Here is a 16025-nt window from a genome sequence, read left to right on the forward strand (position 1 = left end):
AATCCCAAATAATCCCTTCTTCTTTGGATTATTCGTTTATCGTGTCGTGATACTCGACGGTAGCTGTAATAAAGGGATCTCGAGTCACCCTATTTCTAACTTTGATACTAATTTATATTCTGCCAAAAATACTATTATTTTTGGGTGTCCGTACATTTTTGTAAGGTAGTGTGTGTGTTAGTTATACATAGTCGCATCAACTATGAGATCATTAGCGACTATTTTAGGTTATACGCTGAAATGCATCATCGTGGTACTCGCGTACGCTAAATACTCTAGAGGCTTTAGTGCTCTAAGCTACATAGATATCTCTTTGTTCGCTCCAAGATACTAGTAGCCTAACGCCTTAAGTGCGTATAACTTATTTCGATATAGCTTAAGTTATGGAAAGTATAAAACATTTGCGAGATAATCAGAGGAACCGAAAGAATACTGTCATTTTTGCAAAATTACTTTTAAATTAAGATGCAAAGCGTCGTGCAGACTGAAAGTTCACATTTATTTATTTTTTCTTTTAAGCTTTTCGTTGTTTTTTTAGTAAAATCAAACAGTAAAGTATACAACACACGAATGATCGCGATATCAATGTTTATTTATACATACATAATATACATTATAATAAAATGTAAAATAAAACGTATTCCTCCCCTTCTTACTTTTCCATAATTCTTTTATTTCGTCATTTTCTTTGCACCTTTGTCGGTATACATAAAAATAGTACACTTATAAAAGTTACTTGTATTACGTGCAAAGAAATAACGTATAATAAACGAGATTGAAGAACGTAGAAAATACAAGTCTACTAAGATTAGCAGTAGTCTTTTCATATTAGGATTTATAAAGCGACATTCTAGTACATGATGTTCGTGGCAGGCATTTAGAACAAGGTCAATATGATCAGTAGATTCGAACGATATTAGACAATACAACATAGAAAGTGTATTTAATACTTTGATGCACAACTGGAAATGTCGTTTATGACACGAGATCTTACGAAATTGCATAAATTCAGTAAACAACCTCCTAATAATGTTTTAACAAGAATCTTATTTTAACTATCGATATTTTGAAATGCACAATTTTAATTAGAAGTATTTTAAGATCATTGTATCGAAACTTAATCACTTGTTATGAATTTGAAATTATAACGACAAATCTCAATCAGTTTTCTTATATTTAAAACACGATAGAATAATAACTGAGAATGCTATCGCAAAGATTGAATATACTGAATTTACGGGAATGCACACGCATTCGGATATCGCATGTCAGAAATTTATCAAGGATTATCGCTTACGGTTGTAAAACTCTTCTTTCGTCTATGTTGTATTGTTCCAGTTTATTACACATGAGCTTCCGGTAGCTAGTACGTGCCTCATCTTGATCAGTATCTTCTGTAGGGTTCTTCTTCTTCAGGGTGAGCCGCGTTATGAGCCAAAGCACGTTGTATCGCTACTGGAATCGGTGGTGGTGTTGGTAAATGAGCACCGTTAGGTTGGAAACCATTCTCGTCAGCAGTGTAAGTAACCAAAATCGGTGTACCATCTGGTGCGGTATAACTAAATTGTCCTCGTACAGATTCAATTTGATTTGGTCCAATAAACTTTGGAACGCCTTGTTCTGCTACGGATATACCATTTTCTGTATCGTAACTATAACAATGTACATAGATAATTTAGAAACCTTTCCATACCGTGCTTTATCGTGCTATATAGAAAAAAATGATGCAATTTTTTCGCACAACATTATAATATTATTATAATACTTATTTTCAAATATTCATTTTCTAGTTTTGCGAATTAATTTATCGCGTATATTATAAATAAAATTTTATGTTGCTTTATAATCTTATTTCGGTACAACAAACGTATTTCGTTATAACTATATTGTAGTTTATATTAGTGTACTTCCGAAAGAAGAGAAGGGAAAAGATCGATTGTTATAAATATAAATTTATATTAAAGATAAGTAGAAAGTAAAAAAGAAAATTTTTTCATACGACGCTTTGTTTCTGAGAAAATCGAGTTTGAAGATTTGGATGTATACTTTAACTTGACCAAATGCCGATTAGGTATGATTTGACAATTAATAGGAAGTTATTATACATGTGAAAATATGTGAAAAGTGTAAAATGTAAAACTGATTCGTTATAAAGAGATCGATATTGGTTATTTTTCGAAGGGTTGTCGTTTCGTAAAAGTACCACCTGCAAAATGCAAGACGTTAAACGTTATATGACATAGGAGAGGCCAAGTTCTAGGCGCGATCTTCGGATTGTACATTGTACGTACAGTAAGTAGACAGCGGCTACCAAGTAGGTAGGTAGGTAGGTAAGTAGGTAGGTCGATCGTAATTATTCTATTGTGTAATGTATTATTGCTAACTGCGCAGCCGACTAACACGAATGATTAACATCAAAGCTAATTATATATCTTTTCACAGCTGAATATCCTGTAAGTCCTTCCTTTCCTTCTTTTTCACTTCTCTGTTTACGCTTCCGTACTCTTCATTTTCAATTTGTATTTGTTCGTGCGTTGCATTTAACGGAACAAGCTATGGAACAACCTAATTGATATTGGAAAATTATATTATATATATTTTTCAGAATTCACGTACCATCTTCGTATGTTACATTTATCGATTGAAATAATTATTTTCTTTAAATTACTAGCACAACAAAAATAAATAACGTATTAATAAAACAAAATATTAATAAACATCTACTTGCAAATATTTGCAATTCTAATATTTTTAAGTAAAAATCTATGAATTAAGGTTCCTATAAGTGAAGAGAGAACAGATAGAATTTAATAGAATTTAGATTATAAATTGATATTTTTAAATATTATGATGATCAAAGGAACTAATTTAGTATTTTAATAAAGAATTAGTAGAATTAAATAGTATATTAAATTAGAATATTTTAATAGTGAGAATATAATAGAATATACAACTTGTATATGTAAGTATGTATATATGTATAATATTAAAAATAATATTGAAACAATTAAATACAAAGATCGATATTTTTCTATTCAAAAGTTTTATATTCAAGGAACAAAGAAGATAATATTTCAACGTTAATTTCAGTAATTTTAAACAGCTACGTTAAGGATATCTAAAGTCAGGAACATTTTATCACAAGATAAGTTAGACTAATTTTAATAAATATATTTATATGTAGATTTACAAGGTCATTGTGTGATATTTATGATAGATATATAGGAGTTCCTAACCCATTTAAGGAATCAAAATTATTCGAGTGTTTTACAAGAATAGATGTTAACTTGACCTTAGATTTGTTCATGACCTTAACGTATTTAATTGTGGTTGGGAAAATCCAAGTGCAATAGAAAGTTAAGTTACTACACAAATCGCCAAATACCGGTTAACTGTGTAAAATTTGTTGCAGTCTTTCGAATCGAAGTTATCGTTTATGCTATATTTTGCATTAACGGATGCACATATTTGCAATGAAAAAGCGATAAGACTAAATCAATAACAACATATTTTATTCCCGAATTGGTTAGAAAATACATCGTGAAATTTGTTGCTATCTGTCTAATCTGAACATAATGTTGTAATGCAGAATGTAACAAAAACTGTTAGGGACATACCCGAGATGCGCACATTTACATAATTACTTCGTGAAAATCAAACTCTAGCGTGGGAGATAGAACGAATATAATAGATAGAATACGTAGGCAGGCGTTTCTACAATATCTTCAAACGTACAAGTTTTATAACTTCATAATAGCAGTTACCGATTTTTATATGCCTAGCGAAATATTAATGTAAGTACTTATTATAGAATCAAAGGAATATGAATATCGCGTATGTTTAATTAATCATAAGAAAAAAGATGCTTGCAAAGGGTAAAAATTCAGTAAGTATAAAATTATACTTTTTGCATCTCTCTCTCCCTCTCTCGCTATATATATTATTCTTACGTCATTATGATATGTACGTAATTTTGCATATTTTTGATATATTTTTCATATGTACAGAATTACGTATACATTTTATGACATATCGTTAATATCCACTAAGACACGCGTTAACGCAATATTTCATTTGCTAATTTTTTCAATCAACTTACATTATCGAATTCTGTTATCGAACGGTGTACGTACTGTTTCTTCCACATAGACTTTACGTTTCTAATGAAAGTTATGAAATATAAAGTAGTTGATATATTTATAACATTATGATAAATCATTGGTTGGTCCTGGTAATAAAATAAGGTAAGAGGAATGCAGAGCCTGTAATAGACTTGAAACAAAGAATGACGCGAACAGATGACAAAGTGTTTTTAGGATTGAGATTATAAGCGAGCCTCTTCGAGCGTGTCGAGATTGCTTTTGAGGAAACGTACCTCGACGACGCTTATCGTTCTGTCGACGTTCAGGACGATGTGGAAGGACGATCTCACCTGTAGGAATACGATCCATCGGGAGAAGAATCTTGTGACTGTCGTAATATAGCGAAACGTCGACCGTAGTAGTCAGGGTTGTACGGGTATCTGTTGAATTGTGCACAGACCATCGTTGTGAATCCCAAAAAGACCTACGAGAGAACGTAAATGAACTTAAGTGCCTTTTAAAGCTGTCTGTTTTAAATTGGACCACTTGTTTCCATATTATTTACATCAGGTATTGGATATGTTAGTCTATGAAATAAACAATTTATTATACCTGAGGGTTATATTTTTCCTTAAGGAGAATGAAACGGTTGATCACGAGCACAAAAATGTGTATAGAAATGAGATTCGGAGGAGACAATTATAATTTAAGAAAAGGTTACGTTTTAAATGTTTCAGAAGAGAAGAAAAAGAATGTCAATTTTATTTTTCTTATTATACTTCGATTAACAAACTTTAGCGAGACACAAGACGATTCGTGCGTCCCTGAAAGTACACGAAAAAAATAGATAATCTATTATGTACATACATATGTGTACGTTTAAAAAGTATCGTCTGTCATATTAGCACGACGTAGAAATGATATTTAATGAGAAAAAAAACATTTTTGATACGAAGGGAATCTCGTAAGTGTTCTAACAAAAAGTTGTGACAAAGATATAAACTGTTATGAAAACGATGATGAACTTATTTTCAATGCAGCGTGGAATTGATTATTTTTTATTGACAGGTTTATAAATTAACATTTCATTTGTCGTATAATTCACTTGTATATATGTTTTTGGGATAAGTGGCAAACTAATTACAATTTTCCTAGTTATAAATAGTAATAATATTTTTCAGAGCCGTGTGAAATGTTAATATGAAAATATCTTTGGAAAAGATGGGAAGAGTATTTCTCATTTTGCAATAGCGTAATAATTAATTTGTAGATATATCTACGTTTTTAATTGACTTTGCTTTTCACACAGAATAGCGTACTTGCCCAACTGCATAGATCGTATATTAATAACAAAGAAGAACTAATAGAATGAATCGCACGTGGGCAGACAGCTATGTAAGTTATGAATAATTATATGCATCTGATGCGCTGCGTATTTTATCTTCTTTATCGATCTGTTCGTCTAACGCTAATTATATTGCATTATTAAGGAAATTTTATTGTTTAATAGAAAATACGTGCACATAAACTGCCGATTTATTTCTCTATTTATTAACTTATTACAGTTATTTAAAATATATGTCTTTCAAGTAGAAGAAAACTCGGTTTCAATCGAATTCAATGAATGCGATGTATGCGATATGCATAAATGTCTGCCCCTCATATACATCTACACAATTTTAACGTACTTACGAAATTAAGTCAGTGACGCGATTAAATTTAATTGTATAATCAAGATTTTAAGTTTGTAAAATAATGTTGTGTCCTTGAGTTTGTGCAATGTACGTGAAGTTAAATAGTTAATTTTATATTTGAACGTATGTATGTTACATTAAATATAATTATTGTCGTACAATAGATCAATCTCTGATTAAATGTAATCTTAGATTAAATGTTATCTTTGGTAGTGCAACGTTTTATTCATCATGTATTGGTTTGAAATTATTATTGAGATCGCCGAAACAAAACTACGAGACATTTGAAAGAAAGGCGTTTCAAATAAGTCAAGATATACTAAAACATACCTTGTAATTTTATAATTTTATAATATTAAAACAGTATTTTATAATATTTAACATACATTGCACATAGTTTATAGTATATTTAGAAAATGATGCGTATAGCATTCGGGATCTGTAACGATTCTAACAATTTTTCATAACTTGATCGATGCTGTGGTTGTAATTGCTAGGGAATATGCGAAGAGATAGGAAAATGTTGTTAAAAACGGATGTAGATGAATTTTATGTTTGACCGATAAACATATTACTAGATTATTTGTTTTTTAGTAGGCGTTAGTAATGGGAATGGCAGTTTTTGTTAATCGATAGGTTCAGAATCGTTAAATGTATGTAATTGTCAGTTGTTTAGAAAATGTTAAGACAGAACGCGTGTATTAAAGATGTTGGTTATTTGGTTTCATTGTAAAAGTTACTCAGTAAGAACAAGTTCTTTAAGAACTGTACCTCGTCACAGGAATCGCATTAATGTGTATTTAAAATAGGATGTAACGTATTTAATAACTTTAATAACGAACAAAACTTGCGTAACATTTTCCAAATTTCCCCTTGTTACAGTTATAGAGATATTTTTGAAGTATCTTGAGGATTATGTATTTTAGTATTGACTAACAAATTGAAGATAATGGGATTAGAGTTGTGAATTGCACTCACAAAAATCTTCATGATGACTACGCAATAGCAAAGGTTGAAAATCCTTTAATTAGTCACGAAGCCACCAGGCACGACACGATTTTTGAAAAGTAATATTCAATCACGGTCCACTTTGATCTTCGAAAAGACACGTGATAAGAGTTCGTTCTATCCTGTAGTGCTTAGAAGTACGACATCAGACGGATTACGATGAGGTTTTATAGTCGCCACAGTCCTATGCTTCTACTTCCTTCCCGCCCCGCCACTCATTCAAACAAGTTGAAGGGGAAAGAATATGTTTCATCTATTCGTATAATCTATAAGTAGGGTAGCGATTGCGTTCCTAACGAATATTGCCGATTGGTAAGGTATTTGCGCATTTACATATGCTTATATACTTTAACTTTGCTAATTTATAACAAAATAAGGTTCTAAACAAAGTATAAAGAAAGATAACAACACGGGGTTACATTTTTGGTAATATGCAATGGAGTTTCGAAACATCAAAAATAACAAATTTCCTATGTTTCGTAAAAACATTTATAACTGCGTATATCCACACAGAATGTTGAAGAAATACAAGAATCTGCTATATTTATTCATTTAACATATACTCATTAATTTGTCTATCATTCGATTGGGGTTAGGATCAGTTATCGTGTAATTCGATACAAAGTACAATTTGGATACTGAATACCTTTTTCTTAATCTTAACTGAGGAATTGCTTCAATATAGAATACTTGGTAAGAATGTAATAGTATAAATATGCAATGCGTAATGTATAAGTCTATTCATTAAAAAAGAATAAACTCGGAGTTACGATGATTGTGGTGAAAAGATAAAGATAACTAGGTCTATATTAGGACACATATTTTACAACAAAATACGGTATAAGAGAACCTTGTTATAACATCAATTGAAAATATAAACAGATATTGTTCGTAATTAAGAACCTATAGACAGTCTTTTACTTAGTTCTATTTAATTGTCGTTGTCTCTAATATAGTTTTTAATAAAAGTTTCAGTCAAATAATTACTACTCTACTCTCTTGTTCCAATAATATTTACCAAGCATTTAAATATCGTTCTGAAAGAGAATTCTAAAAGGAACTGGAGTTTTCAAAAAAAAAAAAAAAAAAAGAAAGAACACACACACACACACACGTGTGTAACAATGATATATTAAAGATGACTCTGTTAAACATTAAAGGATAGGTCAATCATTGGCTTTAAAACTTGACATCTTATCTTATAGTATCGGTATCGATGCACGAATCTGTTATACTTGCATGTATAATTACACACAATGCAATGTAAGGAAATACACGAACGAATATATTTCGTAAACTTTACGCGCATCTCGTATGCATATGTATATAAGAGATATAATCCCTACAGTTTAATAGGATTCTTTTCTACTTGGCATTCGACAGTTGTTCCCTTATTAACATTTAAAAAGCTTTTTGCTTGTAAGACCGTCAATTACAGCGGTATGCAAACTGTCTAACTCGTGTAATCTTAATTCTCGCGTGTTCATCTAATAACGATTATTCATGATGCATAGCATAAGAGTTGGAGTAGAGCTTCTAACAGGATGGTAGACGGCCGTCAAATAGGCGTTATTAAATCGGCCAGTTTGCAATGTCTCGTAAGACACGGACCGAAGCGACCTCGGTACAGGATTCAGATCGCCGGATTTGCCACGGATCATCACAGGGCGTATTCCTTTCACTGGTTGCCTGTTACGAGCAGGATGCACGATGCAACGATTCGCTGCACAGCATCGGCGATCCTTGCGACACTCCCTAGGTGGAACACCAACGCATTCTCGTTTATCGTTCCTCGCATCTCGATAGATCGAGATTTCCAGAATTGATCCAACTTACGATTTTCCTTCCCCGTCCCGTCTGCCACAGTGACACTTGTTTATTTCCAATTCGTCCATTTATATACATACATAACGAAGAAGCGCAGTAATTGACATGTTAATTCATTGGATGCTAATAGATAGCTTTGCACATAGCATTTACAAAGGATTCTAAAGATCAAATTGTTCTCATTGTAAAGCGATGCTCTCGTCCTAGTTTCGTTCTATCGAAAACTTCTCAACTATTTTCGGCTATTCGTACATTTTTTAATACTTTTGTCATTTTTACAATGTTATCTTTTAGTTTGATTAGCTTAATTAGTAGCGTACAGAATCGGTTGAGCGAAAAAAGTAGTTTTGATATTATTTTTAACGAAATTTAAACGTAAACAAGTGAAACATAATACAATATATAGATTAATTATGCTACTTTTTAAGATGAAATATAATATATACGCAAATATATGTAGATACAGGATTAACAGGAATTAAATGTGAAAAATATTAGATATTAATATATACATTAATAAAATGTAAATATTAAATGTAAAGATTAAATATGAAATTGTGTTCAATTAAATCGTTACGTATGATTGCTTTTATTACGTATACTGTATGATTTATAAATATACTTCTTTTATCAATAAAAGGTTGGATATATAAAAATTAACGATAATATTGGTATATCAAATTTTCGGAACTTTACGTAAATACATGCAGATAACGAAAAACATCGAATTTAAAAGCAAATCATTCAAGTCACGTGTTATTCACTTTCGTATTTATAAGAGCGTTACGACTCGTCTTAAACGTTATACGAGTACAGAAAAACACAATTGTTAAACAACGAAGGAGTATACAAGTGAGAATGATTTGACACATATTTTAAATTACAGAACTCTGAAATCTTAGCGGTTGCTTAACAGTTAATCCGCTTTCAAGATGTATCGAATTCTATGGTGAACAGACACTTTGTCACTGACTTATAAGCAATGAGATGCAATAGCTGCAATTATACGTTTTATCGTGACTTTATTACACTAACATTTATATTTCAATAGATGTAACAGTAAGTTTCTACGTAATCCTTCAAGTGGGTTTTACGCAATTTACGGTTCTTCATTCAACAAGATAATCTTATTGGGCTGCAAAGTATCTGTTCATAGAACACGAATATTTCTAAATCATAGTATCTAATATACAATGTGTTACTGAAAGTGAAATTCATTTTACGTAAGTTACATTTTACGTCGATTAAATTAAATTAAGTTTTAAATGAAACTTTTTCGTTCGAATACTTTTGTCGGAAACTTTACAATTTCTGACGTTAATTTTGTTAAAATTGGAAAACAAATTTTTCATAAGAAGCTACATAAAACATGCTGAATAAAATTCTTCCGTTACGGAATTTCTAAAAAGTTAACATGGAAAATAATTATATGGTTCAGTGTTTACTCGTGCACATTCATAAAACGAGCCAGATAGCTTTATTTTCTTACTTTTTGACTTTGGAAAGGAATTTGGCTACGTGGTTATGCCTATGAAATCAATATACATGTACATCCATACGATAGATTGAAGACAATTACGATATTTAAGAGATTTAAAATACTCGCGAATCTTATTCAGCCAATTCCCTTCTCCTTTCTACCATTTTCCCTATTCCTTATTATTCCCGTCTTGATTCTCTTGCCAGCGCATCATCGTCCTTCTGGTTAATTGTTTTTCTCTTTCAACTTCTCTATGTTCTTCTTTCGTTCTTACCTCTTGTCCATACGATCTACCGATCTTCTCCTCTGCTTGTATACAAAATCTGTTAACTCTGTCCTCATTACGTTACCGTATCTGATTCTCGTTATCGTATCATATATTCCTTCTTCAGATACTCTGCTCTATTTTCCTCCCCTAATTCCAGGGGTCCAATGAAACTGTTAATTTCTATAAATTAAAATTATTTACCAAACTTTTTCGAACAATTTCTTTTCTGTTTTAAACTATCTGTGTACACTGAAACTTGAACTCTTTTGTAAGAATCCCGTTTTGACAGTTACTTTACCCCCGATTAACAAATGTTTTGGATGATCAGGTACGCTCGAACAGATATTTAAGGGTAAGATGTAAAAGTTGGAATATTCTTTTAATTAGTACTACTTAATTAGTATGATTTAATTGAAAGCAGGATAAACGTAGAAGAGAAAGTCACGTTGTGATTTTTGTGTAGTTACTTTGTTTCATTAACGATAAAAGAAAAACTAACGAGGACAAAACGTTATGTATACACTCAGAGTTCGCAGTTTAGTTTTGAGAGTAATATGTTTTTCATATTATCTTCGTTAATTTCATTTTTGTCAAATTTGGAAGAATCGTTATTTCTTAAACCTCCCGGTCTCCCTTAAAAATAGAACTTCACCGAACGGTTCAAGGTTTCAACTTTTGAACAATTGCCGCACGACATTTCCATCAAGTTCGTCCGTGCTATTTTCCAACCTTCTAGTAGCTCCTCGATTTCACCGCCGTCTTTCTCTACTTAGCGACGAACCTAGCGACTCCCCGCGTCGGTTTCGTTCATACCTCTTGCGACCCCTCGACTTCGCGCCAGGTTTATCCGCAAGTGACTTCATCCCAAAGGCTGCCCGATTTGCATTAGATTCTTCCTCGCAAACAATAATCTTAGCACTGCCTGATTTCCTAACCGTATTCCCTAAAATACTCTCGTCAGCTTCTCGCGCTACTCAAAGTCCTGGTAACATTAACGTTACTTTTTTCCAAGCATCTGTTTCGCTTGTGCAGATAAATTGGGAAATGTACTACATAAATTTGATTTATGATTATATTCGGTTCGGAATTTTTTTTTTAAGTTTGCTTCGTATCCAATATCATTTCAACGTTGTTTAACGCGTAATAACGTTGTTAAAGATAATTAAGATAAAATTATTTGTCATAAACAGGTATAGTAGCGAGAGTCGAGTTTGAGCTTCCGTGACGATAACACGTGTTGATCTTAAGGCCACGGTGGATATCTGGCTTAAGCGTCCTTTCTCCATTTACAAAAAAAGGTTCCAACATGGATATTTCCGGTAGCAGAAGCATTCATCCATAATGTCTGAAAAAGCAGCAAACCTAATAAACAAGCAACAAGCTTCATACTGAAGAATCGCACAACAGGACGTGTGCCCGAAAACAGGGCAAGCTGTCGTTATCGCGATGAAGCAGAAGGCCTTGAGAATATGTTATCCATTTAAAGAATACGTAATATAGTAACCTCGAAGAAGCGCATAAATTCCTAAGCGTAAATTAGAATACTCTGGAAGTAAAGCCTTTAATAACGAAAATTAAATGTATCACTATCGAAGAGCGAAGGCAGGTAGCGTAATCTAAAGAAAATTAGCGGAATTTGATATAAATATATAATCTAAAATCTTGACTATAAGAAGTGGATAGGATGATGTAAGTTTTTGTTACATTCACAGCTTTAGAAGACAAGTTTACATCGAGCAAGGTAATGTCAGTAAGTTAGAGGAATCAACATTAGTTGTATGTGTAAACGTAAAATATTGCATATAATATAATGTTTATGAAGGAAAAAGCTGACTTGATTTTTATGCAAGAAGAAGATCACCTGGGAAAATACTAAATATATGGAACCCAACACTCATTCGACTGCATCTGTTAGCATCTACAGTCATCTGAAAATGTAAATAGTCGATCGGTATTGCAACATCGTACTAATATACAAGAAAGGCATTTTCCTACATTTCTTTTACCACTTCTACGTTTCTTTATCTATTTAATACCTCACCGGCAACTAACGCTAAACGTTCAACTACAGCCAGTTAAATGCCATTTTGAAGAATAAATTTATTTACTAATAAACTTTGAAAATGTCATACAATCTCTTGCTGAAACTAATGGTAATCCGAGCATAATGAACATTGCTTTGAAGTTCTCTAAAGATATGTATACCCACAGTTATCGAAGCACTCGGATTGGTCTATGTCTGCCTCCTAAATTCTTTCGTTCCGAGAAATATTATACATGCAAGAAACATAGCAGAGGAATGCAAAGCCGTTACCAACCTCAGACTTATCGATTATCTGTATTGTTCATCGGGTGAAGATGGGTGGGCCGAGAAACCACAAATCTCATGCTGAGGCGTGATATGACCTCTCAGTTATGCTATGCATTAGCTAAGAAGAGCACATCGCCGTACATAATTCGCCGTCGAATCAACGCTCACCATCCTTTACCGCATTAACGTCTTAGAACATCTATTATTATTATAAAACGTCGCTTCTCTAGTTATTCGTACGGCAAACACACGTCTCTTCGATATAAATGTTTCAGTATACGGTAGTTTCTTCTAATCTCACCCAAGAACGATTAACGTTATTTGAAACAGCGACATTTAAACACTTGTTGGGAACACTGAGTATGGTTGTAAAATGAAAAATATCTGTAAATGAAAAATATATAGCTGACTCAGTATTCTTCTGCCATTTACGGCCATGTAACGAAACATGTTTTGAATCGTACTTTAATAGTGCTGAGTGTACTATGAATGACGGTGAAACAAATACCGAAAGTACTTTGCTCTCATAGAGAAACCAACGTCACTTCGGGTAAATAGGATGAGACTGCAGGGGACTTTGCAACAAATTCAAAAAGCATATTACATAATACTTTTATTAACTCTATACCAGGTTTACGGCACGCTTTGTTCTAATGCTTGTTCAAATTGCATATCGCCTCCCGCGATACGATATTCTGTTCTCTTGCACTAGCTTGAATGAATTGTTGTTATTAGAGTGACTGAAAGTAAACACTATACTCGACACGCTGTGGTAATTCTCCCTTTCTGAAATGTAAGTAATTCTGAAATGAATCAACGAGTGAAACGTTACTTCAAAAACTGTAAACCTAGTATTCGATTAACGAAGATATTACGCAATATGCTGCCTGAATTTGTCGTAAAGTCCTCTACGATATCACGAGAAAAAGGCGTATATAAAACAAAGTATTTTCGGAATCTTTTTATCGTTATTCGTAGTAAACTCGACGCCATTGAAGTACCGTTCGAAACATTTTTCGTTGCAAGGCCGCAAATGACAGAAAAATTACACAACACCTGTTTTAATTGTCAAAATTACTTGTGAATTTGAAACGTGAATGTTTGGGAAACGCTCGTCCGTTTTGTGTACGATAGGAAACAGTATAAACTGGCAGTTTCCCGAATTTAGTATTCTGTGCGCGTTTAGACAGTGAAAATAAAAATTTAATATTATCTTGATACATTCAAAAGTGTTTTACTGGGTTTCAAGTAAAATAAAGCGTGAAAAATAATGGTAAAGAGCAGTAAATGTGCAGAATGTTAATTTGAACTGAAAGTGTATGAATTTAACGAAGGAACTGATTCTTTGGTTCGAATACGGAATTTACTCTTCTACTTTTTTACCGCTCATTCTTCATCGTATCATGCACGTTATATACTTTCTTCGTACTTTATATGTACACTGACTAAAGTTAATTAGTGGCCAACCATCTTATCACAGAGATTACTTGGCACGCTAACGAATATATGAATCTTTTCGATGTGTTATCTAACTTAGCCTGGCTAATCATCGTATAAAGTACTAACATAGTACATTTAGGAGCTTGAAGCGGTACATAAAAATTTATATCTGAGGCGTTCGTTTTAAAAGCATGGTTGGCTATACCTGTTGAGAAAACGAACAGGTTGCTCTCCAGATGTGTGTAAGAATGGTTAGGACTGTTTCACAAGGATAGCGTCATTTCGGCAACGAAATCGAAAACTTGAAAAAGCTATTCCACGCGACAAAATATAATTTTTCATTTGGTTGTACGTTAATTTGTATTATTACACTTTAATCTATAAAAGGATACCTTAATTAATCCTTCGAATATAAGTTTAGACAATTTTTTTGTAATTTCTTTTGGTTTCTTCGTTTTTTATTTTCATGTGTATGTATGTGAATATCGTAATATGCAGTGATCAATAATTTGTGTGGGAAATGTGGAAATGTGTGTGGTTCGTGCAAGACAGCGTTCGACCACATTTGGTAGCATCTCAAGAATACTTAACGCGTATGTGATTTTTCAGTGGACAGCCGCGTACAGGACGATCGTGGTGTGTGTGCGTGAACATTATTTATATGTGGTATTATTTATTAATTATTTATAGAGGCAAAGAATCGGAAGAAACATTAATCTTCTCCACTCGAAAATTCCATTAGGCGATTTTCAGCAAGTATAATGTTTAATCTACGATTTTTCTTACGAAACGTCGCGCAAGATAGTATACGTTTTACGGCATAATAATCATAATCTTCTCTACGACCTGTACGAGGTAAGCTACTGCCTACGTACCGTTCGATATGAGGATCGATGTGCACCCCGCTGTTCAGGTTGACGTACTTTCGATCGTGTAAAGAGGTTCGCTTGTGCACAGGCGTATCTCGGCTAATCTTTAATTGCCAGTAACTGAGGCACAAAGTCGAAAACGCAATTTTTTAATTCTTAGTTTTCATCTTATCCTGGCTTAAAAAACCACCCCTTAAATGTTTTTACACCTGTAGCTAAACACCCAGTATAATTATATATTTAAAGTTTAAGCAGGTTGTCTCTATTCTAAAAGTCCAAAGAGTATATCTTTCAGCTCTTATTTTTATTTTATTTTATTTTATTTTCTATTTTTTATATTTCATTTTTTATTCTTTATTTTATTTTTTATATTTCATTTTTTATTCTTTTCAACGATAGGAGCAATGCGTTATAACAAAACATAGATGGTAAAATGAGAGAGAAAAATAACGCGTGACAAAAAAGTGCAATTCCAAGAGCAAGTTGCGTATATGAGCGGTAAGTTAATGTGAATAACGCTTGTAATAGAAAGTATAATTTCTATTTAGCAGAATGAGCTAAAGAGCTACTTCGTGAAGGTATGAAGAATGTGGAGTGACGAGTGATAACTGAGAATATGAAAGCAGAAGATTTTTGGAAACGTCATATTTTGGTGCAACTAACATGTATTAGACTCAAAGAAAAATTAACAAACAAAGAGGATTATTCGCTTAACTAGGAACCGATGCGCGCGAGATCTTTAGAATACGTGAATTTGGCCACAGGTACAAGGCCAAGGTACAGGATAGATATAAAAAGAATCACGATAAAAATCTTCCTCTTTTCTGGTTCTCGCTATGTTAATGGGAAGAAGAGTCTGTGATAAAGGAAATAAAAACGATTGAATTTGCAATCAGGTGCATTTGCAATTGCCGCATATGATATACAGTATACCGTTAGAGAGGAAATGACTAGTGCTGCACAATACGGATAATACTGGAAGGTAATCCACGTTAGCATATACAAGAACCTATCGAATTAGGGATCTGCCCTGTTTGGTTGCACGC

At 32.8% G+C, this 16025-nt stretch overlaps 1 protein-coding gene across 1 annotated transcript; it reads right to left on the reverse strand.

Moving 5' to 3' along the window:
* Positions 1-571: 571 nt before the first annotated feature.
* On the reverse strand, positions 572-6938 carry LOC117165094 (endocuticle structural glycoprotein SgAbd-1). The gene is made up of 3 exons (XM_033348557.2): positions 6755-6938; positions 4433-4566; positions 572-1652 (listed from the first exon to the last, which is right to left on the reverse strand). Exons 1-3 carry the CDS (start codon positions 6764-6766, stop codon positions 1385-1387), a joined length of 414 nt encoding a protein of 137 aa, XP_033204448.1. The 5' UTR covers positions 6767-6938; the 3' UTR covers positions 572-1384.
* Positions 6939-16025: the final 9087 nt, after the last annotated feature.

Source organism: Bombus vancouverensis, chromosome 11, assembly GCF_051014615.1.
Source record: "Bombus vancouverensis nearcticus chromosome 11, iyBomVanc1_principal, whole genome shotgun sequence".
Classification (NCBI taxonomy): domain Eukaryota; kingdom Metazoa; phylum Arthropoda; class Insecta; order Hymenoptera; family Apidae; genus Bombus; species Bombus vancouverensis.